Source organism: Amblyomma maculatum, chromosome 4 (assembly GCF_055883805.1).
Source record: "Amblyomma maculatum isolate TAMU_Amacu chromosome 4, ASM5588380v1, whole genome shotgun sequence".
Lineage (NCBI taxonomy): Eukaryota > Metazoa > Arthropoda > Arachnida > Ixodida > Ixodidae > Amblyomma > Amblyomma maculatum.
In genome coordinates this window covers 62666389-62693548 of record NC_139347.1, presented here as the reverse complement: position 1 = coordinate 62693548, position 27160 = coordinate 62666389, and the positions used below count along the sequence as shown (strand labels likewise).

General features: G+C 45.0%; 1 protein-coding gene across 1 annotated transcript; it reads left to right on the top strand.

The window, feature by feature from the left end:
• Positions 1-1631: 1631 nt before the first annotated feature.
• Positions 1632-12868, top strand: LOC146191232 (cytochrome P450 2J4-like). Its single transcript, XM_084600290.1, has 6 exons — positions 1632-1694; positions 1775-2076; positions 4130-4245; positions 5334-5592; positions 10295-10485; positions 12440-12868. Exons 1-6 carry the CDS (start codon positions 1632-1634, stop codon positions 12613-12615), a joined length of 1107 nt encoding a protein of 368 aa, XP_084456416.1. The 3' UTR covers positions 12616-12868.
• Positions 12869-27160: the final 14292 nt, after the last annotated feature.

Sequence of the window (27160 nt, the reverse complement as noted above, 5' to 3'; positions counted from 1 at the left end):
CATTTCACATAGCATATATGTAGCACGAACGTATGCGTCATACATTGGTAACTTGCAAGAAACTCAGCCTCAACTTCTATCACATGATGGTATATTGACAGAAAACACATCAGCCCAAAATAAAACGTCTTCCATTACATTAAGAATAACACATGTTCGTAGGAGGGAAGAGGGCACTTGACCTAGAGGCTTTGTAACCAAGGCTTTACGATAGCTCTGCAGCATTGCAGAAAGCCTTTGCTTGCGAAGAGATTTACGGTTTGGCTGCTCAGGGAAAAATATACAAGAGGCTCATTTCAAAGATTCGCCCTGCTGTTGTGTCCAAGGACGCGGGATTGCAAATTCCGGCCGCAGCGAGCGCTTTTCGATGGAAAAGTGCCGCTATGGCATCACCAGTGATTTGACTAATAAACCTGCGGTGGAAGCTAGCAAAAAAACGAATGGAAGATTGGCGACTTAAAAGCAGAAAAGTGACATAATGGCAGTAATGAAGAAACAAAAATTCAATAAATAGAATGGAGGTACAGTTAACCAATCTAAAACAATAATTAAGATATAGGGAGGAAAATGAGCATAATAGCAACTGCTACCCCCCCCCCCCCCTTCCCCTGTTTCAAAGAGGACGCTCCTATATTTCAATCATCCCTCCAAAAGAAAGGCCTCCGTGTGCTCGAACGAGGTCACGATGTGCTACCAAGCGTGCTAGAGAAACACCTAGTGAACGCATTATAATACGTTATGACTTAAGCTACCTTGAGATGTGTACTGATATTAAAGTAAGAATGATTAAAAATATAAGTAATTGAAATTATTTTTTTGAAAAACTTGGAGGACACTTAAGCTTCGCCTTTAACTGTTGAACGCGATAGCGCGATCAGGCCTCGTTCGCATCACCTTTTCATTCCCTTCTCGTTCTCTTCAGTCTCATAGCAACGCGGTTGTCTTTACAGAACACCGGTAGAGAGGATCGAATCCGGCACACAGGCGCTCCAGAAGGACATCTTGATACGATGCGTTATACTGCTCGCGGGTCATCTGTTGCGCTAGGGCCGTACGATCGCACTATTCGCCAGTGAGCGCCACGTACCGCGATAAAACTGTAGGTAAGCAAAAAGCGGAAGATCATCAGAAATGTACTGCTAATTAGATGACAATCGTGAGACAATGCATACGCTAGACGCAACTTCATTAGGAGTAAGCTAACGCGTTGACTGAGTAATATACAAAAACAAACGCGTCGGCTGAGTGGTCGTGGTCTCGCCTCGCAAACTGAAAGACCGAGTTCACTTCCGTGGGTCTGCAAGACGTTCCGCTGCTTTATTTACTCCTGATTTTCGCGCTACAACCAGGATGACAACACCGACGCCGGCTTTGCTGCGAAATGGGGCCCTTAACGCGGTGGCATTAAAATTCGCGGAATAAAAAGACGGTTTTAAAGGCGTTATTGAGTCTATCATTAATGTGAAGCATTCTGATTGATTCTTTGTGGCCCTGAGACCGCTATGGCATCACCAGTGATTTGACCAAGCAGGAAATTTCAGGCGGCATGCGTTTCTCTGTGAACGAAAGTCTAATTCTATGGCATCTATAGGTCTGCCTGTTCGTTTTCTTATTTTCTTCAGCTGGGAATGATGCAAGACATGCTAGACCGTGCACTAATGTGCGAGCTTCTACGGAGACTATGCCACGATGGGGCAAACATGCTCATATTATGCTAAAAACTTCTTTTTTGTGAATAGGGTGGTAAACATTCATGTTGTTTTTGCAACGACAGGATGAGGCCGCCTACTTGGCCCAGAAGATCGCCGACACAAAGGGAGAGCCCATCAACGTGGCCAGTCTTGCCATGCCCAGCGTGTCCAACAACGTGACAGCGCTTGCGCTGGGATTACGCTACGACTTCGAAGACAAGAGGCGCCACTACTTGGACAGCCTGCTCGTGACGATATTCGAATGTTTCGCAGCGGGGTCCCTGATCTCCGTCATGCCCATCGGCCTGAAGGCCATCACCACGCTATTCTTCACGAAGTTTGGTCAGATAAAAAGAAACTTCGAGGACATGCAAAACTTCTTCAGGTAACACCTCTGCTAGAATGACACTACGTATTTTGGTTTGGTTTTGGGTGGCTTTAAGAAATTGATCATTTGCAAAATGAATATATTTAGTATGTACAAGTGATGGTCACTAAAGCCAAATAACTGCTCAGAGACTTTCCACAGATTAATAAAACATTAACAATTATTAGCAGTAAAGTCAGCCATGCGTTAAATATATAACAATCAAGGTGTGTTGAACACAGTGCCTAGATGCAGCCAGGCTGTAATCATAATGGCAGTAGAAGTCTGCAAAATCGCTAAAAACACCTTCATATATTTCTCTTAAGAGCGGTTAAGTATAATGATATTTTAACTTAAGATAGTATTGTGTCCCGAAATGGAAAGGCTGCAAACGAATTCATTTTGTTACAATTTGTTACACTTATGTTAGACACAAATTCTTCCTATACCTGCGAACCTAAAGAGTTTCTAGCTAGTCCACAAAACAGTGATAACAAGTTAGAAATGCAGCGTACGATAAACCGTGATCCAAATGTGATATTGAAAGCGATGGTAGACTGGTAGGATGTTGTTACCGTATAACAGGGCACGAAAATTAGCAGGGAAGCACTTGCAGGTGATGATAGAGATGGACTTGTTATGTAAACGTTGTGCTGGCTATAAACGACAATGGTAAGCATTTCCCCAAGCAACAATGTCATAAGTGATGTGATTATGTACAAACAGATGATACAAGAATCATACAGGGAAGATAAGAAGGACAATAAGAAAGAGCTATAATTAGTGCTACAATAAATAACCTTCTTTTAGATATGATCGATGTGCTGGGAAATTGTATTTTTCATTCATTGCCTCATTGATCCATTTCTTAGCTACTGTGGAGCCAAGACTGAAGGAGACTTCTTACAACTGATTTAAGAGTAGAATTCAAAATGAAGAAAAGAATGCTGGCGCTGTGAAATGCTGGAACAATAAAACAGCAAAGAGATATAAAGGCGGTACGCAGGAAAGGTTTCATGACTTGGTTTAAAAACGATAAAGTTGGATTTGGCATATTGCTTGGTTTATGGCTCTTAACATCTCACAGCAACTCAGGCTATGAGGGGCGCCGTAGTGGAGGGCTCCGGAAATTTTGACATCCCGGGGTTCTTCAACGTGCTCTCACATCGCACAGCACTGAAGCACTTTGCTTTTCGACTCCATCGAAAAGAGGCCGCAGCGACCGGGATTCGATCCCGCATCTTTGGGCGCAGAGATTGGGCGCCCTAAGCACTGCGTCACCGTGGCGCGGTAAATTTTGATTTAATGAGACGTATAATTAATTGGCCTTTGAGACATAATTTCATCGCCTTAGTCAAAACGTAACGCAATTAAAAAGATGGATCGTCAGGAGACTTGTGAGAGTAAGACGAATCGTACAGGACCTTGTGAGCTTGAAGCACGAATTTTTAGGAAATATATTTAGAGTCTATCAGTGTGAAAGAACAAATATTTCTTATTCACTGAAGCACAAAGCAAAAATTTTCACAAATTCCTCGGTGTCATTGGACCGTGGCTATCTTATCTACCGCATAACGTCCCCAATAGTTGGTAACTTAGTCAAATTTAGACCTTATATTTCACGTCGATACCCTATTGCTACTCTTACTGACAAAATGAACAAGTATTGCAATTAAGCCTGCTCATATCCAGATGTTTTGGCATAATATGCTGCGGACGTTTACCGGTAATGTACGATTCCGTATTTATGACCAAGGTGCGTCCATAACAATTTATTTTATAAGCAGTGTCGAGGTATGTTCTACCACATGTTTTTGGATGAACGTGTCATTACCAGTAGCCGGTGTTTTCCATACACTGAGCATCAATTGGTGCTTTCCGACGGGTGGACGACCGTGCTGTCACTGCTTCAAAGTAATTTTATCACCTACTGGCGAAAGCTTACGTGGACTCAAAAGTAAATATTTATATTTCACACGTGCCGCCGTTGTCACTACCTCCTTTGAGTGGCTCATTACTTATGAACTACCAACTTCGCGAATGTAAAATGACATCTCCACCTTGATTACAGCCGAGAAAGGGTATCCAGTCAAACAACAGGAAAACAAGAAAAGAGTGTCAGCTTCGTAGAGGACTACAAGCAAATGATCTCTGACCAGAAAAACGACGTTGGCAAGTGTTTTAAAGGTACGTAATATAAATAAACAGGAACAACTTTGATTCCTCGAATTAGAGCTACCTCTATAGCGCTTCTCCGTATGGAATCAATACTTGCAGAGGTAGCGAACAATCGTCCAATTGTTCCATTCAGTCACATCATTACCTGGTTATATCAAGATAAGGGTACTTGGCTACATTAATAACACTCGATTTAGTAACAGCGCTATATTATTCGCATTTGATTCGGATTAGAAAATATGCTATTTTTATATCACTGACATGCTTTTCCATCTGTGCTTCCTCATACCAAGCGCCACCAATTTCAGCCGAAGCGGGTCAGGCGGAGATGACGAATTAAGCAGCTAATCCTTGTATAAACGCAGACACTTCGTACACGAGTGGACGACACGAAGTAATAAAAATAAACACAAACGAAAATAAAAAATGGGGAAATCGGGGAAACGTCCGCTGTAGTGAAAATGCCTTGCAGTGTATTTTAGAGATAGTGAGAACAAAGTGAGGTTGCCCTGTACTATTTGTAGGCACGAATGACGCTGCGTCCATGCGTTTTTTTTTTTCAATGTGGACCTCGAAGAAAAGGTTACGCTGACATACACTTCAATACGGTTATCACTGAGAACATTTCGATGGTCCTTATTTACCCTCCCCCCCTCCCCCCCTCCGCGTTTGCCGACGGCATAAAATGACCCATGACACAGATTAACATGAAAGCAGCGGAGTTCTTTTCGTTGCTGGTAGCACGGCTGAATGAGCTGAAATGAGGATGCATAAATATGGCGCCATGTGTATGTTTCATTTCTGCGTGTAGACAAAATATTACTCAGTTGTACTCCTTAATACATCCTTTATGAGGGGAGTAAATAGTATACTTCCCATATACGGGGCGAATAAAACCTCATTATGGGTGTGTTCCTACTCTTACCAGGGTATTCCTATTATGATGTTTTTCCACCACCAATGTGGGGTGAAATGCTGGAGAACGAATCTCTGGCTCAAGCCTATGCAAGCAAAAATACCTCCCTTGCGGGAATCTTTCCGCAAAGCTGTCCTGTCGCCATTGAAGTTTATCACCTCTCTCTCGCTTCTTTTTCCAGAGGAGTACCTGTTGGGCAACATGCTGACGCTGCTTGCTGGTGGCTCCCTGTTGACCTACTATACTGTCGTGTGGCACCTGCTCAACCTGGCAGACAAGGAAGACACTGTTCAACGAAGGATTCGAGCCGAGGTGGACCGTGTGGTGGGCAGAAACCGAACCCCGAGCTGGAAAGATAGGCACGCTATGCCTTACACCATGGCCGCCATCTGGGAGATGTACCGCTGGAGGACTGTGGGGTTGATGGGATTCCCCAGGGAGTGAGTAGGCGATGACATTCTGCGGGAAATTTCCCATGAAGGCTTTCAAAGGCATTGTATCTCCAGGACCCGTCGCTCTGCGGCAGGTTTTTATCAGGTATATTTGCAGATCTCAAAACAAGAGCGACAAGGTTGTACCCTGTTTATTCTATGTCTGGGCCGTGGTCGCGTGTGCTCTGTAGTTCTACCATGTGCCAGCTAGAGGAGCTCCTATGCTCCTAGCGAAGGATATTTGCTGCTGTAACTGCGGTTTCTTTTGCTTATAGCTACAATTTTGACCAAGAAACCGCTGCTTCTTCGCAGAAAAATTTGAGGATCACAATGCTTATCGAGCTGATACATTTCCACCAATTCATTCTTCTATTCATAAAACAAAACACCTGAAAGGTCAAAGCTGCTCACCTGTAAGTTGTCATATCCCTGTCATACGATGTAACTTAATATCCACTGAGTAGACATTTGACTGACAATGGGCTGACATTTTCATGGTTATCCAAATGCAGCGACGCTCTACGGCGAATAATTATTATTGCTTGGTTAGTGGGGGATGCTGCGATGAGGTTAAGGATGACAACACCTCTTTAAAACGCGTTGTAAGCCAGATTATGTCCGATATTGAAGTAAGCACTGACTTTAATCGAAAGGTTGCTCGGAAACTGCACTTTTTAGTCTTCACAATTGGCGCAATCCACAGGCAGCTAGGTATGGTGACATTTGGCAACAATGGTATCGTGGCTAGAGCCGGCATAACCTCATTTTTGAAGCATTCGGCCATTGAAACTGCCACAAATTGACGAGGCTTAGTCACGTTCATAGCATCTATCATTGCAATTCCTGTTGCCCAGCATTTACACTAGCACCCGGCTGTCGCAAAGCGCACTCAAAGGTGAAGACGAGCGACTCAGCCGTGCGCCGCCCACAGCGTCGTCGACTTATTTGCCCGTGATCATCGGACAGTCTCCGCGTCACACTTAGTCATCTGTTGGAGAAAGCTGTCCGTCTGTTAGTTTTAAGCCTGGACAATGGGGAGAGTCAAATCCCCTTTCCTGTTTTTGGGGCAGAGTTAGAAGGGAGATAAATAGGGTGAAAAGGCGAATGGCGCTTACCATTGTGATTAACGGACGTGACTGCGCTGTCCGCTCACATGGTCTGAACCCGTTAGCGGCCTTGGCGGCTTCTTTTTTCATGCGAAACATTGCACTCTCTAACACCACATACCCTGCTGCATCAGTCGCATTAATCATCCATATATTAGTTGACTGCCCAATAAAACTCTGTTTATAACTGTGTCCTTCAGGTAGAATTTTTTCCAAAGAAATCAGAAAAATGTTCTTGATCTGTTGCGAATTGTATTTACATCGAAGTTCATTCCGTGCTAGGCTGCTCTCAATGGTTACTAAAAATCAAGTGGTCAATCGCGAACCTTGATCGAATCTATCTCTATCGAGTTCAATGGCCATTAAAAAGAGCTACGTCACATTGGTCTACCACCAATAATACGGATACCTCATAGATACCTCTTTCTCTATGGTGTCCAAACTATTTGCTCGCGTGACACAGGCAAATAAAGAATTGTTCGTTTACAAGAATTACACGCCGTTAAGCTGTTCAATTTAGAAAGAAAGGATTAACAGCGAAATAGCAGAGTAAATTCTACCTTGATCCGAAATAGGAACCACGTGCAGTAGAAAAACAGTATGAATGAAGGAAAAAAATGAACAAAGCCAGATTAAACACACACATCCGAATGTCGTTACACTCAGAGATAACCTTGTATATGGCCCACGATAGACATAGTTGCATTTATGCGTCACAAAACCAATGCAACAAACTATCAGAGTTCACAGTTTCAGACGCAAAGCACGCACGTTTCCTAGTTTGGCAAGAAATTAAATGTGCTTTCCTTTCCTTCTTTTGGTTGCCTCACTATATTGTGAATAAACTTTAAGATCTTGTACAGACATCGCAGACGCAATATTACCATATAGCAAGACTGCAGGCACATCGCCATATGAAGGCTTTTTTCGAGGCTTGGCTTTATATGGCCCTAAACGCGCGGCGTATATCTTATGCTAATTATCACCCACAAAGTGCGCGGTAAGAAGAGAGCGTTAGAAATAAAAAATACACGGAGATATCCTTCAACGTTTCAAATTCATATTTACAACTCAATGAGAGATACAGCTGTGTGGTCTGTATCGGTAGGTTATAAAGCAAGGTGTGCGTCATGTTTGTGATAGCACTTCAGTTTACTCTAAGAATTAGCAAGAATACCTAATTGGCTTTTTCTGGTTTTAATTTTGGCGTCCATATTATATCGCGAAATTGAAGGCGTTGATCGTCAAAAGCAAGGTCGCTCTTTAAAATTTTCAAGTCGACAGAACGGCTCGCAATTTTGAACGCCATGTAAAACACGTTGAGATTACTTTCGAGCTTTGCACCGTTATAACGTGAGGTTGACCGCATTTCTTAAGCACATCATAAAATACGCTGTTTTTGGAGCGAGGTGAGGAAATGACTACACAAAGTCAAAAGACCGAAAATGGGTTAATGGGAAGCCGGAGTTCACTGCCAAAGTTCCGACAAGTGGACTTATAGTTTCCACCACTTTCAGTGGCAGAACCATAGGGAGAAAACAAAAATATGTAATTTCTTCACAAAAGTGGATGAAACGCGTACTTTGCCACTGAAACTATGAATGCTATCCTAAAGGCATAAGAATGTGTATGTTCAAAGTATCCGCATTCATTTTCCGCCTTATGCCACATTTCGTGTCCACACGAAGAGATGCCCCTTGTCGAAGCGTTGGCCAGTGGTTTGAGGCTGCCCCTCAACCCTTGCTCGGTTCCTTTAGACGCCATTAGTGTTTTTTTTTTTTTTTTTTTATGGTGAAGAAAAAGATCACATGACTTTCTGGACAATACCTAGTGCAGCGAGGCCACTTTCAAAATGTTCATTACGGGAAAGCCCGCACGACAAGCGTTCATGGGAGAACTTCGGTGTTTGATACTTGGATCTCTATCGGCGATTAAGAAATTTTAAAAACTCAGTGCACCTTCTTTGTTGACGGTCTTAAATTTAGCGATGTTATAAATCCCCTTAAATTTGAAAATAAAGCAACTGGCCAGTTAATTTTAGTTCATTTATTGTCATATAGTTATGTTTTATGACGTGCATGATGTTCACCTTCCTGAACCACCCATCCGCGCAGGCTGCACAGACGCACCTGTCATAAATTTTGGATGAAAATCCCTAAACACACGCAAAAAAAAAATCGTTCGCTATAGTTCTTCTTCGCAGCGTGAATATTCTGTTGTCAAGCCTTTTTCGGTCTTCAGATTAGCACAACTTTCATAATTCACGACTTGTGAGCTGTGACTACCATCTGTCTATCAGATAAGTACAATCAAAGTTTGGTTTCTAATCTAGAATAAAAATGTCCTAATTTTCTAATTTGGCTCGAACTCCTAAATAATTGAAAGTAGCTAGATACTGCCTCTCTTGTTGAGTTGCAAACTTAAACAGGGACGTGAGATTTTGACGGAAGCACCAATAGATTGCTTAGTAGTTCTTGTAGTATATATAATAGTTTCGCTATATAGTACTTGTAGTATATATAATAGTTTCGCTATAAATTTTACTGACAGGAGCTAAGGGTAATTATAAATTATTATTCTGAAACAAAAAGGCAAAGTAGTAAAACGATGTGCACGTAAAACAGGCGATGTTCTTCACCTCTTTTTGATGTACCACGCTGATGTTCTTCATGCCTTATGTCTTTGCGCAAAACTGCGGTAGATTAGTCTACCTTTCCAGAACTGAGGGACATTTAAAATTTCGGGAAAATTGAAGTTCATTCTGTTGACTAATCTTAACAAAAGACGAAGCAACGTTGCCTTGATTATTTCCATTACATGAACACTTATTTAGACAGAAATTTCCGCAAAGGATTCGCAAAGGATTCGCAAGACGGGTAAAATGGCAAGGTATCACGGTGAAATACTCCGCGCCGCAAAATGAATACGGACGTATGCGAAATATGAAAAAAAAAAAGCACTCATATGCTTGTGTATCGCTTCAGTGTTCCTTTATGTGTCTCCGTCACCATATCGTTGCAGGCAGCGCGGGAACTTTAGTAACTGTAAAAAAAAAAAAAAAAAAATAAAAAAAATAAAGAAAGAAAGAAAGAAAGAAAGAAAGAAAGAAATATCCCGACGGATTTCGCCGTGCTCTGCGTTTCACATGTCCAGCACGGAGTGAAGGAAGGCTTTCTTGATGTCTTCGCTTCTGCAGCGGCAGTGCAGCATGTTGGCACCAGGGGACGCGGCTGCTGCATTTTGATGGAGGTGAAACGCATGGCGCCTGCGTACTGTGGGATGTCAGTGCATGATAAAGAGCCCCGGGCGGTCGAAACTCCAGACGACCCGGCGTCCCTGATAGCCTGGCCGAGTCGCTTTAGGTCATCAACCCCATAAAAATAAGAGCTTCAAGCATAATTGTCAACATTAAGATTGGGCCGTTGAGAGGGGAAAATGTTGCATTTTAAAAGGAAAAGATGCGGTACTGAGCAGCTGTTAACATTTTCAGTGAGCTCCGTTAATATTCGCTACTGTTTTCAGCATCACCTACTTACTGTAATCAGATTTCAAGAATCTCAGCTTTTATTCAAATTTGATTTTTACGTTTGGGTATTAAACCGCAGGGCTCAGGAAGACATTGTTGTGTGCGGCTACATGATACCCGCTGGCACAGTCGTCATGTCCAACCTGTGGGCGACGCACAATGACCCGAAACTTTGGAAACAACCTGAGAAATTCAACCCAGAGAGGTTTCTGGACGAGAGAAGTTCATCACTTCTCGAGAAGCCTGAATACCTGATACCTTTCTCTATGGGTAAGCTCATGTACGCCTCTTTTTTCCTGCTGTCATTTGTGAAGCACAAGGTTAAGCAAGCGTCCGGTTTGAGCAAAATCTAATAATTTCTTGCTACCTAGTTGCAGGATTTCACTGGAAACTATAGGAGATATTTGTATGTATATTGAGTGTACCTGCAAATTCTTCATGAGGCCTAGGCAGATATGACGCACAAAATTGCAAAGAAGAAATTTAAACATGTGCTTGTCAAAACAGTCCCTGCATGACTAAATGAAAAATGGAGTATTCCCACGGCGTTCTCAACAGGACCTTCGGCATTTCAATACAAGGAATGTATGAGATTGTAGGGCAGGGACGCATCTTCAATATGTACATACGTATAAAAAAGAATGTCAGAAAAATAATGACTGTCTCATTCTACGTGGGCACAGGGATACCACAATGAGAGAAGGTGTGGGAATAAAAGAATAATATACAGGAGGAGAGAGAGAGACCCAATGTACTGGAGGGCAGAGTGTTTTTTCCTAGTATCTCGGTTTTTCTACCCGAATAGGTTTAACTTCTCCTTTAGCCTGAATATTGCTATTAAAGAACTGTCTCATTCCCACGCCAACACTCTCCCCACTCCGAATGTGCGGCTCATTATAATGCGAACTTGGCGTGAGGTAATCAATTTTTTAGGTAGCCGCTGGTGAAATTTATAAGGGGAGCTCATAACATTAGTATTATCAGCACCATAAATTTATAAATAGGGCCCACATGAGGAACCAAAATGAAAGTACGTCTCTACGTATCGCGGAATATAAAAGCCCTCGTGTGTTGCGTATAACACCGCTCATCGGTGCTATATAGCACCGAGCATCAAACCAAAACTAACAGCCTTAATCGGAAATTGAAAAGCAGTCTTCGTGATCCCCTTTCTGTATTCGAAGGTCCTTTATCCATTGAATGCTCATTACGAGCTAACAGCGATGTGTAGCGAGGATATGCTTCAGATTTAAAAAATAAATGCCAAATGGCAAAAACGTATTCAACTTGTTTAAACAAGGCTGGAACGACAAGAACGGAGTGACCGCCAGTCATTCAATGGTGAACCACAGATTGGTTTGACGGTGGGCGCTCTAGTGCTCCCTTAGCGGCACATAACTGTAGAACAAATATTGCAACAGGTTAATGTGATCTCTGCAACAAAACTTGCACATAATGAAGGTTGCGATAGTCTTACGTCTGCTCCATCACGACGCACCTGTTCACTTAGGGTGACGTGCGGTCGCCCACGCGACGTTCCTATAGTCTTACCGAAAAAAATGCTCAATGCTCCAAACTCGTCCCACTTCGCCATTACATAATTCCCTTCTTCTTCCTCCAACTAAGAAGGCACTGCGTGGAGAGAATTTTCGGGACAATAAGGAAGTAATTGCTCAGATGAACTTTCATAGCAAGTACGTCTAGAGTTATGGTCTACACCAGCTCGTCCTTCAATAGAAGAAATGCAGGGTATTCGGAGAAAAATACCTTGATGACGATTTAACACCCACTCAAGCCTTAATTCTATATCTGCGTAGCTTCATGCAAATAATACGAACTTAATAAGCGCCCCACGTACCAGGTTCGCCAAAATACAAGCCTGAGTATATACCTAATAATTCTGTGTGTTAAGCCTCATAACAATGGCAAACAGCAGAAAAGCCCACAAACCACCAGGAAGTGGCTCAATAGTAATGTCCAGCCTTTGTCAAAAGTTTACAGCTCAGAGGGTTTGCATTCAACCTGTATATTATGACTACTATAACAATCGGGGAAGTAGCCATTGGAGAGGGTAGGGCAAAAAATCACCTTGCCTTCAGCAAGTTTGTAAATTTAGGAATGCATTACGAGCCATAGTATGACTCAGAAGTAGACCCCCTGGCATAGGCTGTACATTAACTATTTGTAGTGTATACCCGTCACTAATTTTCTTCGTCACTTGCAGGAAAACGCATGTGTCCCGCAGAGCTCCTGTCCACCGTGCAAGTGTTCGTCTATATTACAACTATGGTTCAGCACTTCACAATTCTGCCTGAAGAGGGAAAAACGATAGACCTGGAATTCGACACCGACGCTACCTGCGTACCCAGACCACAGAAACTGCGCTTTCTTTCCCGATAGAGAGGAAAAGCGCCGGCAATATACGCTATCAGTTAATCCTGCCCACATGTGTCGTGTGCCTCCAGATCTTGATTAGCTAATGTATCTCTCGAACTCGGCTTTAAAAGTGCGCCATTCGACCAACCAGCCTGGAGTCTAAGAGTACCCGTAAAATTTATCAGACTTACAACTATAACGAACATATAGGCTAGCTAAGATGTATCTCAATGATCGAATGTTTAATCCATGCAACGAAACTACTACTTTCAGAGCCCCAGTACGCCTATCTAGGGCTCTGGACACCAGAACCCATGCGTCTTTCCCTGCTAAAATTAAAGAGCACTGCAGAATCTGCATTGGAGTAATGCGAAAGCACGGAGGCTGCTCTTGGTTGCTTCTAGTTGCTTCTATGCTTAATTCACTTCCTCTTTACCCATTTTAGTTCTTGGTACTTTGAAATTTCGCGCAATCTCTTCCTATGCCCTTTTTTGGCTCGACTTCAGGTTGCGTGACGTCACATCGTTGACGTTACCTTAATTGACAGATTTAATTACCTATTTTAGTATTTGATACATTGAAATGTGCCGCTAAGCCATTGTCTAATTGAGACCATTTTCACCTTTACTTTTTCATTTTGCCTGTAATTGATTATCTAATTAACGTATTCGCCTAATTATTTTTTCACACACAACATTACGTGTCACCCTCTATCGATTGACACCCCTCATTAACACCTACGACTTCTCAATTACTCACAACTATTGCGGACCCGACTTTGCGTGTTTTGCCTCTAATTAATTGCCTAAGTACCTTATTGGCCTAATTGTTATTTCGGGCACAACATTACTTCACCCTCTATCGATTGACACCACTCCAGAAAGAAAGAAAGAAAGAAAGAAAGAAAGAAAGAAAGAAAGAAAGAAAGAAAGAAAGAAAGAAAGAAAGAAAGAAAGAAAGAAAGAAAGAAAGAAAGAAAGAAAGAAAGAAAGAAAGAAAGAAAGAAAGAAAGAAAGAAAGAAAGAAAGAAAGAAAGAACGCGTCTCGAGTTAGGCCACGTTGTCAGCGTCCCCAAAGAACGGAACGGACCGACTGCAGTGCGTTCCTCGAAATATTTTGATTTCTTAACGCCACAGGGTTAAGGCCCTCCTCCCCTTCTGCAGAATAATGGCGTTATCAACGTTGTGGGCGAAAATTCGCCTGAATGGCTCTGGCAGGTGGTAGAGGGCAGGGGACACGACCGGGCACTGCTTGTCTGGTGGGTTGTGCGACACCACGAGACCACGTGGCATAACAAGCGGTGCTAACTCAGGGTTCTCTTTTTTTTTTTCTTATTTAATACTGACAGCCACATTTTGGTTGCCAAGGTAGGGGTGGGTACAATGTGTACAATGTTTCGTCCACAACAGATCACATTACCAAAAAGAAAAAAAAAACTAATTGGCGCACAGTAAAGTTCCTGCTCAACACATCAGCTTGTAAGCTTAAGATAATCACGTTAAATTCGCGGCTAAGCACAAAAGAGCATTGACTTGAAGACTCAAACAAGATATACTAAATTTACTGGCTGGAACTGATCGAACTTGATTGACTGAACTTGAGAATAGAGGGTGAGGTGGTAATCGAACCATGGAAGACTCTTGGGCGAGGAGTACGACACGCTATGCCTAGGCCTCTAAGGCAGGTCTCCGTGGTTTGTTTGAAACGGGGGTTTATAAGATAGCTATGTATACGTAGTCCTTCACACAATTGCATAGCTTAAAAAGGTAGAGTAGTGAATATGTGCGAGATAATAGAGACACAACTCATGGGATTAGGGATTAAGCGAGAAGCAAACTGCACCAACGGGAGCGCCGTAGCTTCTAGGTGGAGCTTAAGTGCACCCTCATAATTTTTAACCCGATATGTTAAAGAGTCCTTGGAACTGCGCTTGCTGCATGACGAACTGGACCTGAGCTAGTTGCTTCATATAAAAGGTGGAACTACAGCCTAACAGAAAAACACGCACAAAGAAGACAACAGGATGCGAGGCTGAGTACTTGCGGTCATATGCTAATGCAAAAAATACATAGAGGTGGTCTTTGTGAGTATTTTAGTAAAATTTAATAACTTTGAGTGAAGCCTATTATTCACAAATAACATTTAAGCCGTATTCACACTGGCGAGTCGCGCGACCACTTGGAACCGACTAGGGAGACACATCCCGGCGCGCAAGCCTATCTGATGACGTGATCTGGGATTTCTAGGTGTGCCCATTCATTGGACGCTCCCAGGTGACGCGTGCAGGACAGGGCGTGGTGGGGCGTCATCGCGATTTCTACATTTTTTTTTTTTCGCTCATTGGCATGCGCTGAGTTGAGGAGGGAGAGGAGGGGCACGATTTTTGATAGCTTATATTATCAGTGCTAGCTTAAAAATGTTTTGCGTCGCGGAGAGGACTGATTGGATACCTATGCACGGGCGCATTTTGTAGTTTTAGTAGACAGCTTTTGGTGGGCATTTTAAGGGCCTAGTTAGCCAGAAAACATGGCGTCGGCGCCGGCATTGTGAGCTAAAAATCAACGACAAGGTGCAAGCATGGGGTAACGGGCACCTGGCATGTCCAGTGGTCTAATTCTTCGATGGCTTGTGCACCTTAACAAGATTCCGAAAGTTGGGAGGAGCTCTAAACTCAGGTGGCTCATTTGAAGTGGGAAGGTGGAATAAGAATCTACCATCCAATGCTTTTGGATGCCGAGTTAGGCAACGCAAGAAAGTTCGCGCGGCTTTATTTTAAAGCAGGGTTTTATATTTCAGGCAGTCGCCTATGACTGGTTATTAAATAACGTTATATACGTCATTGCTAATAAGGAAGTGCGATATATTTGAGGCACATATTAAGGGATTGGCAAATAAGCCAGTAAAGACTACACTAAAGGGGTCCCGCAACGCTTGCGAGCTATGCTTTAATAAGTCATTCCTTATGTCACGAAGATACCGGCCCACGCAAAATTACAGGAACCGGTGTATTGGAACGCGAGTTAAGGAATGAAATTTTAAAATACATGCAAACCAAAAGTTTCCTCAACTTCATTTTCCAGAATTTTTTCTTTCCAATTTCACTTGTAGTATAAAACGTGCGGCGGGACCAATCGAAACAGCCTATGTTAGCACGTTACTACAATGAAGCGGGAAATAGATCGTCATAGTTTCCTGGTCGCTGTAACACGCTTTCGTTACAGTTGTCAACGTCTCTTTTATGGCTACGACAGCGTAGTTGCCTCGCAGAAATAGAATGGGGAACGTCCGGTAGTAGACAAGGAAAAGAGTCGTTCATTTGTCATATTTCACTCCCAACTGTTGTGCATTTTTGTAAGTCGTCACCACCAGCTTGAGCGCTTCTTCGTCTCCAGTCGCAGGCGTCGTACAATAGACTGGCGAGGTCGTTCAGTTTTGCTACAGTGGCTAGAATGAGAAAGTGTGATTACCGCCAAGCGGCGCCTATGGAGAGCATTGAAGCCGTCTGGTGATGCTTCCGCTAGATGGCGCGCCTTCTCGTTTACACGTGAGGTCGGCGCATAAAACGCGTGCTTGAACCCTGGAGTGTGTACGGGATGTGGGTGCTTTGCGTTGTTTTTTGGTGAAAATTCTGCCTCACGGTGCATGATGAGCCGGCGACAAAGTCATTGTTTTGTACCTCGTTACAAAAGCGGGTACAAATCGTACCATAGGAGTAGTTGTTCTATGTAAGAAATTATTGAAAGGCGCAACGCTGCTGTTTTCGAGCTGCTTTGGAAAATAATTACTGTTACGTCTGCTTTGGCACGTTATTTACGGCACAACTGCTAATGTTAATTGATAGAACGATCGTGGGTGGCCCCTTTGTACGGCGTGTTCCGGACCATTTTTATGATTGTGCCTTGATAAACATGTGTCAAAAACCGTTTCAAGGAAAATAATCATAAGGTGAGGCTGTGCGCATCGTTCAGCACTGCCATAAAGGCGACGACATATAACGATTAAGGGGCTATGGCCGCTGCCATGTGAGGAGCCTGATGACCTGACGGCGAGTTCTGAACATAAACTGGCTTTTAATCACATGCATGCACGCATGGACTTTTCTGTTACGTCATAAAGGTTCGTGAGATCAGTGGGGTGTCACTGAATGTAGCCTGCAGTGTGCGCCTAACCGCTGATCTGGATCTCCTGGGCGCCGATCGAGGAACGTACGTGTTCACTATGCAACAGCTCGACACGGCTTTCGGCAGGTCGAGTTTAAGCTATTGAAGTGGGTAATAATTCTGAAGTAGGTAATATATATATGATGAGCCGGCGACAAAGTCATTGTTTTGTACCTCGTTACAAAAGCGGGTACAAATCGGACCATAGGAGTAGTTGTTCTATGTAAGAAATTATTGAAAGGCGCAACGCTGCTGTTTTCGAGCTGCTTTGGAAAATAATTACTGTTACGTCTGCTTTGGCACGTTATTTACGGCACAACTGCTAATGCTAATTGATAGAACGATCGTGGGTGGCCCCTTTGTACGGCGTGTTCCGGACCATTTTTCTGATTGTGCCTTGATAAATATATATATATATATATATATATATATATATATATATATATATATATATATATATATATTGAAAGGGGGTGTTTACTGTCCTTTAGCAGGGATAATAGCCCTCTCCAAGAACCACAGAGAACCACACAAGAGCACAGCCAGTCTAGGCCTTCCACAAGCGAGCTCGAGCAGCGCAGCGGCACTTCGTCGTTCTTCTCCTCGTCTTTGAGATATCCTCGCCTAGTTCATCCTCGTCTTCATAATATATTCGCAGAGTTCACTACAATTTCCCCCGGAGCGAAGAGGAGCCATCCTGGCGACTTAGGGTGAGGGCAAGAGGAGCGGATCGTAGTAAGTTTTGAGGCGGCTCACGTGCACAGTTTCGCGGCCACGATGACGCATGTCCGAAGAGGGAGTGAGTGGCTCCACGATGTAATTCACAGGGGAGGTTTGGCGGACAATGCGGTAGGGGCCGTGGTACTCGGTTCGAAATTTTGATGACAATCCCGGTGGGGTGCCAGGAACCCAGAGCCAAACAAGGGATCCTGTAGGGAAAACGTGTGGCGCCTGATCTTTGTCGTGACGATACTTTTGGCGGCCTTGCGATTCCGATGTTAAACTGCGGGCTAACTGGCGGCATTCTTCCGCATGTTTGGCAACGTCTGAAAGGAGAGTCCACTCGGAGGAGTCAGGACGATATGGTAAAATAGTGTCCATCGTGGACGATGCCTCATGCCCATAAAGCAGGAAGAAAGGGCTAAATCCAGTGGTTGACTGCGTGGCGGTATTGTATGCGTACGTCACGAAAGGAAGAACAGCGTCCCAGTTGGTCTGATCAGCGGCAACGTACATTGTGAGCATATCGCCAAGAGTACGATTGAAACGCTCAGTCAGCCCGTTAGTTTGAGGGTGGTAGGCTGTTGTGGTCCGATGTATGATGCGACATTCGGCGAGTAGAGCTTCAACGACGTTGGAAAGGAAGACGCGTCCTCGGTCACTCAGCAGCTCTCGCGGCGCGCCGTGGCGAAGAACAAAATGATGTAGCAAGAACAGGGCAACTTCACGTGCAGTAGCGGCGGGTAAAGCGGCGGTCTCGGCATACCGGGTGAGGTGGTCGATGCCGACGATAATCCACCGGTTCCCAGAGACCGTGCAGGGAAGTGGTCCGTAAAGGTCAACGCCAACGCGGTCAAAAGGGCGGGCCGGACATGGAAGTGGTTGTAAGGGGCCAGAAGCACGAGGTGTAGGTGACTTTCGGCGCTGACAGGCGATGCAGGAGCGGACGTATTTGCGAATATACCCGTACATGCCGCGCCAATAATAGCGTTGAGAGATCCTTTGAAACGTCTTCACTACACCAGGATGGGCACACTGAGGGTCGGCATGGAAAGAGGCGCAAATTTCTTGTCGTAAATGGCGGGGAATGACGAGAAGCCACCGTCGACCATCAGACATATAATTGCGGCGGTAGAGAAGACCGTCTCGTAGGGCAAAGTGTGGTGCTTGACGGCGTAAAGCCCGAGAAGGCGCAGCGTTTGGAGAAGTGGACACGATGTCGATAAGAGATGCGAGCCACGGGTCTTTTCGCTGCTCCGCGGGCATATCAGCGATTGTTAGAGACGAGAGGACGGGATCAGCCGCCGAGGAGCAAAGAGGTGCAATGGATAGGGGAGAACGAGACAGAGCGTCGGCGTCCATGTGTTTACGGCCAGACCGATATATAACGCGGATGTCAAATTCCTGAAGGCGGAGAGCCCATCGTGCGAGGCGGCCGGACGGGTCTTTAAGAGAGGACAGCCAACATAACGCGTGGTGGTCCGTGACGACGTCAAACTGGCGACCATACAGGTAGGGTCGGAATTTCGTTAGTGCCCACACAATGGCCAAACACTCCTTTTCCGTAACTGAGTAGTTACATTCAGCTTTGGAGAGGACGCGACTCGCGTACGCGACGACGTATTCTTGAAAGCCATTTTTCCGTTGAGCCAATACCGCTCCGAGGCCAACGCCACTCGCATCAGTATGGACCTCGGTAGGTGCTGTGGGGTCGTAGTGGCGAAGGATTGGTGGCGAAGTCAAAAGACGGCGTAATGCGGTGAACGCTTCGTCGCACTCGACCGACCACGCAGTTAAGTCACTGTTTCCCCCGAGTAGCTTCGTAAGGGGTGAAATTATAGAAGCGAAATTGCGCACGAAGCGCCGAAAATAGGAGCATAGACCAATGAAGCTTCGAAGTTGCTTGAGCGAGACCGGCTTAGGAAACTCCGCCACTGCGCGCAGCTTGGCCGGATCAGGGCGAACACCTTCCTTAGAGACGATGTGCCCCAAAATAGTCAACTCCCGGGCACCGAAGTGACACTTCTTGAGATTTAGTTGTAAGCCGGCGTCAGTAAGACAAACCAAAACTTGCCGCAAGCGCTCTAGGTGCGTGGCGAAGTCGGTGGAGAAGATGACAATGTCGTCCAGGTAGCAGAGGCAGATGTGCCACTTGAATTTCCGCAAGATGTTATCCATCATCCTCTCGAATGTGGCGGGCGCGTTGCACAAACCGAAGGGCATTACATTAAATTCATAGAGGCCATCCGGGGTCACAAATGCGGTCTTCTCTCTGTCACAGGCGGCCATTGGTACTTGCCAGTAACCGGAACGTAGATCAAGAGACGAAAAGTACTCGGCACCTTGGAGGCAATCAAGAGCGTCGTCTATACGCGGCAGGGGGTAATTGTCCTTGTGGGTAATTTTGTTCAGGCGCCGGTAATCAACACAAAAGCGAACTGAGCCATCTTTCTTCTTTACTAGCACCACTGGTGAAGACCAGGGGCTTTGAGATGGACGGATCACACCACGTTTTAGCATGTCCTCAACTTGCTCATTGATCACGCGACGCTCTGCCGCTGACACACGATAGGGGCGCTGTCGAAAAGGCGTATTAGAACCGGTCTGAATGTGATGCACGACTGTGGAAGTGCGGCCGAGAGGTGTGTGGGCGGCGTCGAACGCGGAGCGAAACGTCTGTAAAAGGGCCACAAGCTGCGTCCGGTAGGTGGAAGGAAGTGCGTCATCGATGGCGGTTCGGAAGAAGTCGTCTGGCAACGAATCAGGCGTCGGATCGGACTGCAGAGCATCGATGTAGTTACCACGGTTGGTGTCGGGGGCATCCAGGTCAGAGAGAAGGTGGGCTGGTTCAATAGAACCGGGAGATTCCCCACGTAGTAAAGTAATCGGGCGCGGAGACGGATTGTAGATGAGTAGCTTCGTGAAGCCACCGTGAACATCGAGAACAGCAGACGGCAGCGGCAGGTGCTTGCGGTGGATGAAGGATGCAGACGGCGTAAATAGAACACTAACGGCTGACACGGTAGGACACGAAAGAGGCACAAGGGCACAAGCTTCTGGAGCTACGTCGACATCTTCAGCGATGGTGAGCTTTTGAGGACACACTGAACGGTTGTCGTCGTGCAGTACGTCGCACAGTGTAGAAAATTCCACTTCAGCTCGGGCGCAATCGATCACGGCGTTATTTTTAGACAAGAAGTCCCATCCAAGGATCACATCGTGAGAACAAGACGACAAAACTACGAACTCTACACTGTATAAAATACCTTCAATGACGACGCGCGCTGTACATGCTGCTAAAGGTGCAATCCTCTCTTCGCTGGCAGTGCGGAGCGACAAACCGTTAAATGGCGTTGTAACTTTTCGTAATCGTCGGCAAAGTCGCTCATGAATCACAGACACTGCAGCACCTGTATCGACCAGCGCATGTACAGACAGACCATCTACAGAGATTACTATAACGTTCGTGGGCAAAATATGAGGCCTTGAGCTTTTCGCAGAGCACGCAGTTCTCGCCTCATGAACCGCGGAACTTAGTTTCCCTCATCAGCAGGGGGTGGTCGCCGGCGCATTGGTGACAGTGACCTGCGACGTGGAGAAGGCGAACGATTGGTCGTGTACGAACGCTGTTCGGCGGCGTATGCAGGCGAAGACGGAGCAGAACGAAGCAGCGGTGGGGAATACTCCGAAGACGCAGGCTCGGGACGCGCAGCCATGCGGCGACGGCACCGACGAGCCACGTGTCCAGGGCAACCACAGTAGTAACAAATTGGGCGATTGTCAGAAGTACGCCACGGGTTGTAATAGCGCGGAGTCGCAGGATGAAGCGGAGCCGTTTGAGGAAGCGGTGCATGGCGTAGGACAGGCTGCACGGGTGGTAACGGCTCAGGCGGAGGCCGCGCAGCCACTGCCGCGTAGGTCAAAGGGGCTGGGACAGATGGTTGGCTATATTGTAGTGGTGCTCCGACGTATGTCAAGGGAGCGACGGCAGGAGTTTCAGGAAGCGTAGGAAGTGCTTCTGCGACTTGTTCGCGGATCACTTGCTGCAACTTTGGCGCCAAAGGAGAGGAAGCGTCAGGACGATGGGCAACGAGGGACAGTTGACGGGCAACTTCTTCTCGAATGAACTGCTTGATTTGTTGCAGCAAGGGGGGCTGTTCTGGATCAGCTGTTAACGCTGCAAGAGGCTCCTGGTGTGAGAGCGAAGAACGAGTGATTTGACGGCGCTTGCGTAATTCCTCAAAGTTTTGGCATGCATTGATGACGTCGACCACGGTTGCTGGGTTTCTGGCCAGAAGCATCTGGCACGCGTCATCGTCGATTCCTTGTAAAATATGACCAATCTTGGCCTGTTCTGTCATTGAAGCGTCCACGCGCTTGCACAGGTCTACAACATCTTCAATATAACTCGTAAAATTTTCGCCGGGTAGCTGTGCACGGCGGCGCAAGCGTTGCTCAGCGCGCAGCTTGCGCACTGCAGGCCTGCCGAAGATATCAGAAAAAGTAGTCTTGAAAGCAGACCACGAGGAGATATCAGCCTCGTGGTTGCGGAACCACAGGTTGGCTACGTCCGTCAGGTAGAATATCACGTTATTTAATTTGAGACCGTCGTCCCATTTGTTGTGCGTACTGACCCGCTCATATGATGACAGCCAATCTTCCACGTCGTGGTCGCCGGTTCCGCTGAAGATAGGAGGATCACGCTGGCGCAAAGCTCCAGCGCAGAACACGGCGGATGAGGGGCCGGTTGGACTGGGGGTGGTAGCGTCGGTCATTGCTTGTGTCGGGAGTGTGCGGCTTCGAAGCTCCAGGACGGCAGTAAATCCTGACCTCCACCAAGTGAAAGGGGGTGTTTACTGTCCTTTAGCAGGGATAATAGCCCTCTCCAAGAACCACAGAGAACCACACAAGAGCACAGCCAGTCTAGGCCTTCCACAAGCGAGCTCGAGCAGCGCAGCGGCACTTCGTCGTTCTTCTCCTCGTCTTTGAGATATCCTCGCCTAGTTCATCCTCGTCTTCATAATATATTCGCAGAGTTCACTACAATATATATATATATATATATATATATATATATATATATATATATATATATATATATATATATATATATATATATATATATATATATATATATATATATATATATATATATATATATACCAGCGTTCAGGGGTAGATGTTTTGTTGAAGTCTAGCTTGATATATCTGATGATATCTAGCTGACAGCATCGAATGTGAACACGAAATGAGCGCAACTATAGAATTTCATTTGAGCATAGCCTGCAAACATCTCGGCTCCCGGTGTTTTCCTTATTTATTTATTGTAAGTAGCTACAGCGCCCATGATGCATTTGTTTAGGGGGGACACAACTACATACAATAACACATGCAAAGAAGCTAGGTATCGGGAAACTTGTTAGCAAGGTAACACAACACACTAATAGAACACTAAATGAATTCACAAGTAGTATAAGTGATAACATAACATATACATCAAACGCAGCGCTGGTAAACGCACGAGGTCTGGAAGAAATATATCACTAACATCATTTCAACAGCACTTTGGAAGCCAGGTGCACAAACTACATCATTCGGAGGCTTATTCCAGTCCAGAATTGTTTTAGGGAAAAACGAATACTTAAATACATTAATGCGGCATTGATAACTCAGTTTTTTTTTTTTTTTTTTGGTGTTGTCTAGTCTTTCCGAAATGTAATTTGGCTGCTTTAGATAAGTGTTTTTATTAATACCGGTACAATCATTGTAAATGCTGCACAAGAACTTCAGCCAGCAGATTTCCCTTCGGGTTGCTAAAGTCTTCCACCCAATACGGTCGCGAAGAATGAAATTTCGTGTGCAGCAGAGGTGTTTCCTCTTGTCTCACAGAAAAAAAAGAACAGCCAAATTAAGCAGCCCAGGCAAAATCAGTAGCGAAGCAAGACAGTAACTGCGAAAACAAAATTACTACTATCCCTAAGTGATTCTTCAGCTGCTCACCTATCTATTCGGAAAACAACAAAATTCACGGTGAAAAAAAAAAAAAAAATTCAAGGGTGGTTTACTAGCACGGATATACATGCAATGTTTACAGCTCATGTTTAGAAACGTATTGCCTCCTGTAGCTTTGTTATGCCATGCCTTGCCACGTTTAGCTAAGTACTTAAATAGTTCCTTGGGTTTTCATTAGGATTACGGAGACCTAAATAACGTCTTTAGTGCCACTGTGTCATATAGGATGAAGACAACGACCTCCGATCAAAGCGCAGCTTGAAAGACTGGCAGCTTAATACGTGAAAAAAAAAAAAAAAAGAAAAAAACTGGGTGCCGAAATTGCGGAGTGGTCTATCTAGCACTGTGGCCAGCAAAGTTAGTCTTTTTACCTCGGCCCGTGTCTGGTGGAGTTACTGGCGGCAAGTTTTTCTTGGAGTGATTGCTCAATGGAGGTTTTAAAGCCACCCCGGCGAAATCCCGCGTAGAATGCTGGTTGTAATGCTTCCGCTTAAAAATGGCCGCTGCATAGAATAATAAAATTACATCGGCATGACTTTTATAGTTGACAAATAAATAAAGATGCCGTGTAAAAGTGGAGGTCGCAGTAAGAGCAGAAAGTATGCAGCGGATCTTGAAGGGATGTCTCAAACGCGGCTGATTAACCGCGAGGCGAGCAGACGACACGCAGTGAGCAGACGTGTAAGCGTTTGTCAGCGCCCCCGGGATCTCCCACTCCGGAGCATCGCGGAAGGGCTTCAGAGTCGGCAGCGCGGTCTGCACACTTCCCCTATTCTAGCCACTGTAGTTTTGCCTAACTTTGGCTGCATAACTATATGCAAGCTACAGAAAGCTGCTCACGAGTATATGTAGAGAAATCGTTTAATGCAAAATAGTAACCAGCACCTCTGTTGCCGCTTTTTATGTCATACGTTCTGCTGTGCTTCTGCGTAAAGCAGAGAGGTCGGATTCATCGAGTTGTTGTTGTTGTAGTGATTATTTATTGTATATATACAAAAGGAAGGAAAAGATGTTTGCCAGCCCCGGTATCAGCTATCTGATATCTGAAGCACCTGAACTGGGGTGGCGGAAATAAATGGATAGCGAGGAAGAGGTAGAGGAAATCAAAGAGGTGAGCGATAAGGATAAAGGGCAGGTTAGTTAAAAATAAAAAGAAATATATACACTATGGCACAATATACAGTAGTTTGCTTGAGGCCCACCCGCAAATGTCTTAGGTCACTCAGCACTCGGCACATCGGGCGGGCCTCCGAAATAGCTCAGCGTCCATGCAACTTTTCACGACGCACGCACGTGCACACTGTACAAAACACCGACGGTGTGCACGTGCGTGCGTCGTTCGAGGGCAAACATTCTGTATTATCTTCATTCTTAATAAAAAAAATATAAAACAGTACAACAGGGTATAGCGTATTTTTACTAATGGATACAGTACTCCTGTGTGTAGAGTACAACAAATATTGTTTCTTTCTACAGCTGTCGAAAGCGACAATAGCTGTAAGAAACACAAGGCTTTTCGCACTCAGTTTGCTTGACTTTCGTGTTGCACTAAAATTCTAGAGGTAATGTACTCGTTTCAACTTATCCGGAACCCTCCCCAACGGCGTCTCTCACAATCCATACGAAGCTTTCGGCAGTTTATCCTCGCCTAATAAAACAAGCATAACGAGGCACTTGAGCAAACGTACGCGCCTACAGCAAGGGTGCCACCGATGATCGACGCGTGAAAACGACCGAGAACCTCTTGCCATGTCTCTCTAAACTGCCGACAGGTGGCCCCACAGCCCCACTTCCGGTTTAGCAGGAATCGGCGGTACATTCGAACAGGAGCGTTTGGGTGGTCACTTGTTTTGTTCATGAAAGCATTTTGCATAAACTACAATCGATGCCAACTCTTATAGTGAAGTTTTCGAGGCTTTAGCAAACAAGAGAAAATGCAGCGAAGCTTTTCTTTTTTGCACGCCGAGCCATGGGCCTTAGACCGCAGTTTTTCTTTTCTTGGCAGTATTTTGAATGAAATTGGTTACTAAAATATAGCGGAAATGTTTTGCGTTAAAAGAAAATCTTCAAAGCAGAAAGAAATGAACTGCTGTTACAAGATACCCATATCACAGAGAGTAAGAAAAAAAAAAAGATCAACCTTAATTTGTATCGCAAGGCAAAATGATCACACACACAAGGTCGTTGTCGAATCCTCTTTGCAACGCTAACAATCACAATAAAACATGTGCTGTAAACATTGCTTTTTGTATGGATTTCCTGCTCATTTTCGTCTGTATGCCCAGGTGCGTGTGCTCACAACAACGAAGATTATTTTTGTTTATGCCTGTCGGGGTTTTTGGCGCAGGTAGTTTATGTGGTAATTTGTCTTTTTGGAGCTAATCAGCTTCGAACGTCTGCAATACACTTGTTTATTTTTAGGTGACGTAATCCCACATAATTTCATGCCCCATGTTCTTTTCTTTTTTCGTTTAACGTTACTGGCGACCGCAGCTGCACTAAGCGCAACAACTACGCAGGACAAGCGTCGATCAAAACGAAAAGAAGGGAACAAAATAGTCGCGCCGGGTCCAACGAACTAACAGGTGCACTTTTAGTTAAAACTGACACAGGTTATTTGTGCGCAGCTCGAACCGGAGCACTTCAGCGACAGTCCAGCAGTTTTGCAGAGACTGACATGACAAGTAAATGAATCTCCATAAGTGGGGTGATTGCACTCTCCTATGTCAGTTTGGAGAAAAGTGTGTTATATCAACTCTCACTGTGTTTTTCTGTATCATCAGGCGTTACAAAGCTGGTGGCCACTTCTGGGTTGGTGCGGCTCAATAAAGTTCTCTGAAACCCCCACCATGGTGTCTCAGTGGTCAGGATGATCGACTGATAAACCAGAAAGACGTGAAATCAATCCCGGCCGCGGCAGTCACATTTCTGTGGAGGCGAAAAGCAAAATGATGATGTAGTGTGTGATGTCAGTACAACTGCAGGTGCTCGAAATTTCCACACCCCTCTACTACGGCGGCTCTCATAGCCGAAGTCACTTTGGGACGTTAAAAGCCATTAACAAAACCGAACGAAAGCTTAATGATAGATTTTATACAGGCTTTCCACTCACCTGTTTTCGTACTGAAGTGTGCGCTGATGCGTATTATCAGCAGAAGCATTGCTGAGCATAGCGCGCTGCTATCAACAATTGTACCATGTCCGTAACGAGCACAGCAGATTCCTTAGCGATACTGTCTCTCATTACTTCCTGTTAGAAGCCATTCTACACAGTGCGATGGCTGGGAAAGAGCGTCTGCAAAAAGCTGTCCTGTCCTGTCCCGCACGCGTCACTTGGGAGTGCCCAATTAATGGGCACACCCAGCAATCCCAGATGGCGTCATCTGAGAGGTTTGCTCGGTTCCAAGTGGTCGCGCGATTCGTCAGTGTGAATACGGCTTAAAAGTTATTTCCGAAAAATAGGTTTCAACTAAAGTTATTAAATTTTACTCAAATACTCACAAAGACCACCTCTACGTATTTCTTGCATTAGCATATGACAGCAAGTATTCAGCGTCGTGTCCTGTTGTCTTCCTTGCGCGTGTTTTTTTTGTTAAGCTCTGCTGTAGTTCCACCTTTTATATAAACCAACTAGCTCAGATCCAGATCCTCCTGCAGAAAGTACAGTTCCAAGGACT

Bases quoted from the DNA above. Each gene is read 5' to 3' on its own strand.
- LOC146191232 (XM_084600290.1), top strand. From the start codon at position 1,632: ATGCAAGACATGCTAGACCGTGCACTAATGTGCGAGCTTCTACGGAGA. The intron at 1,695-1,774 runs GCAAACATGCTC...TTGCAACGACAG, and splicing joins GGAGACTATGCCACGATGGG to GATGAGGCCGCCTACTTGGC. The intron at 2,077-4,129 runs GTAACACCTCTG...CCTTGATTACAG, and splicing joins GACATGCAAAACTTCTTCAG to CCGAGAAAGGGTATCCAGTC.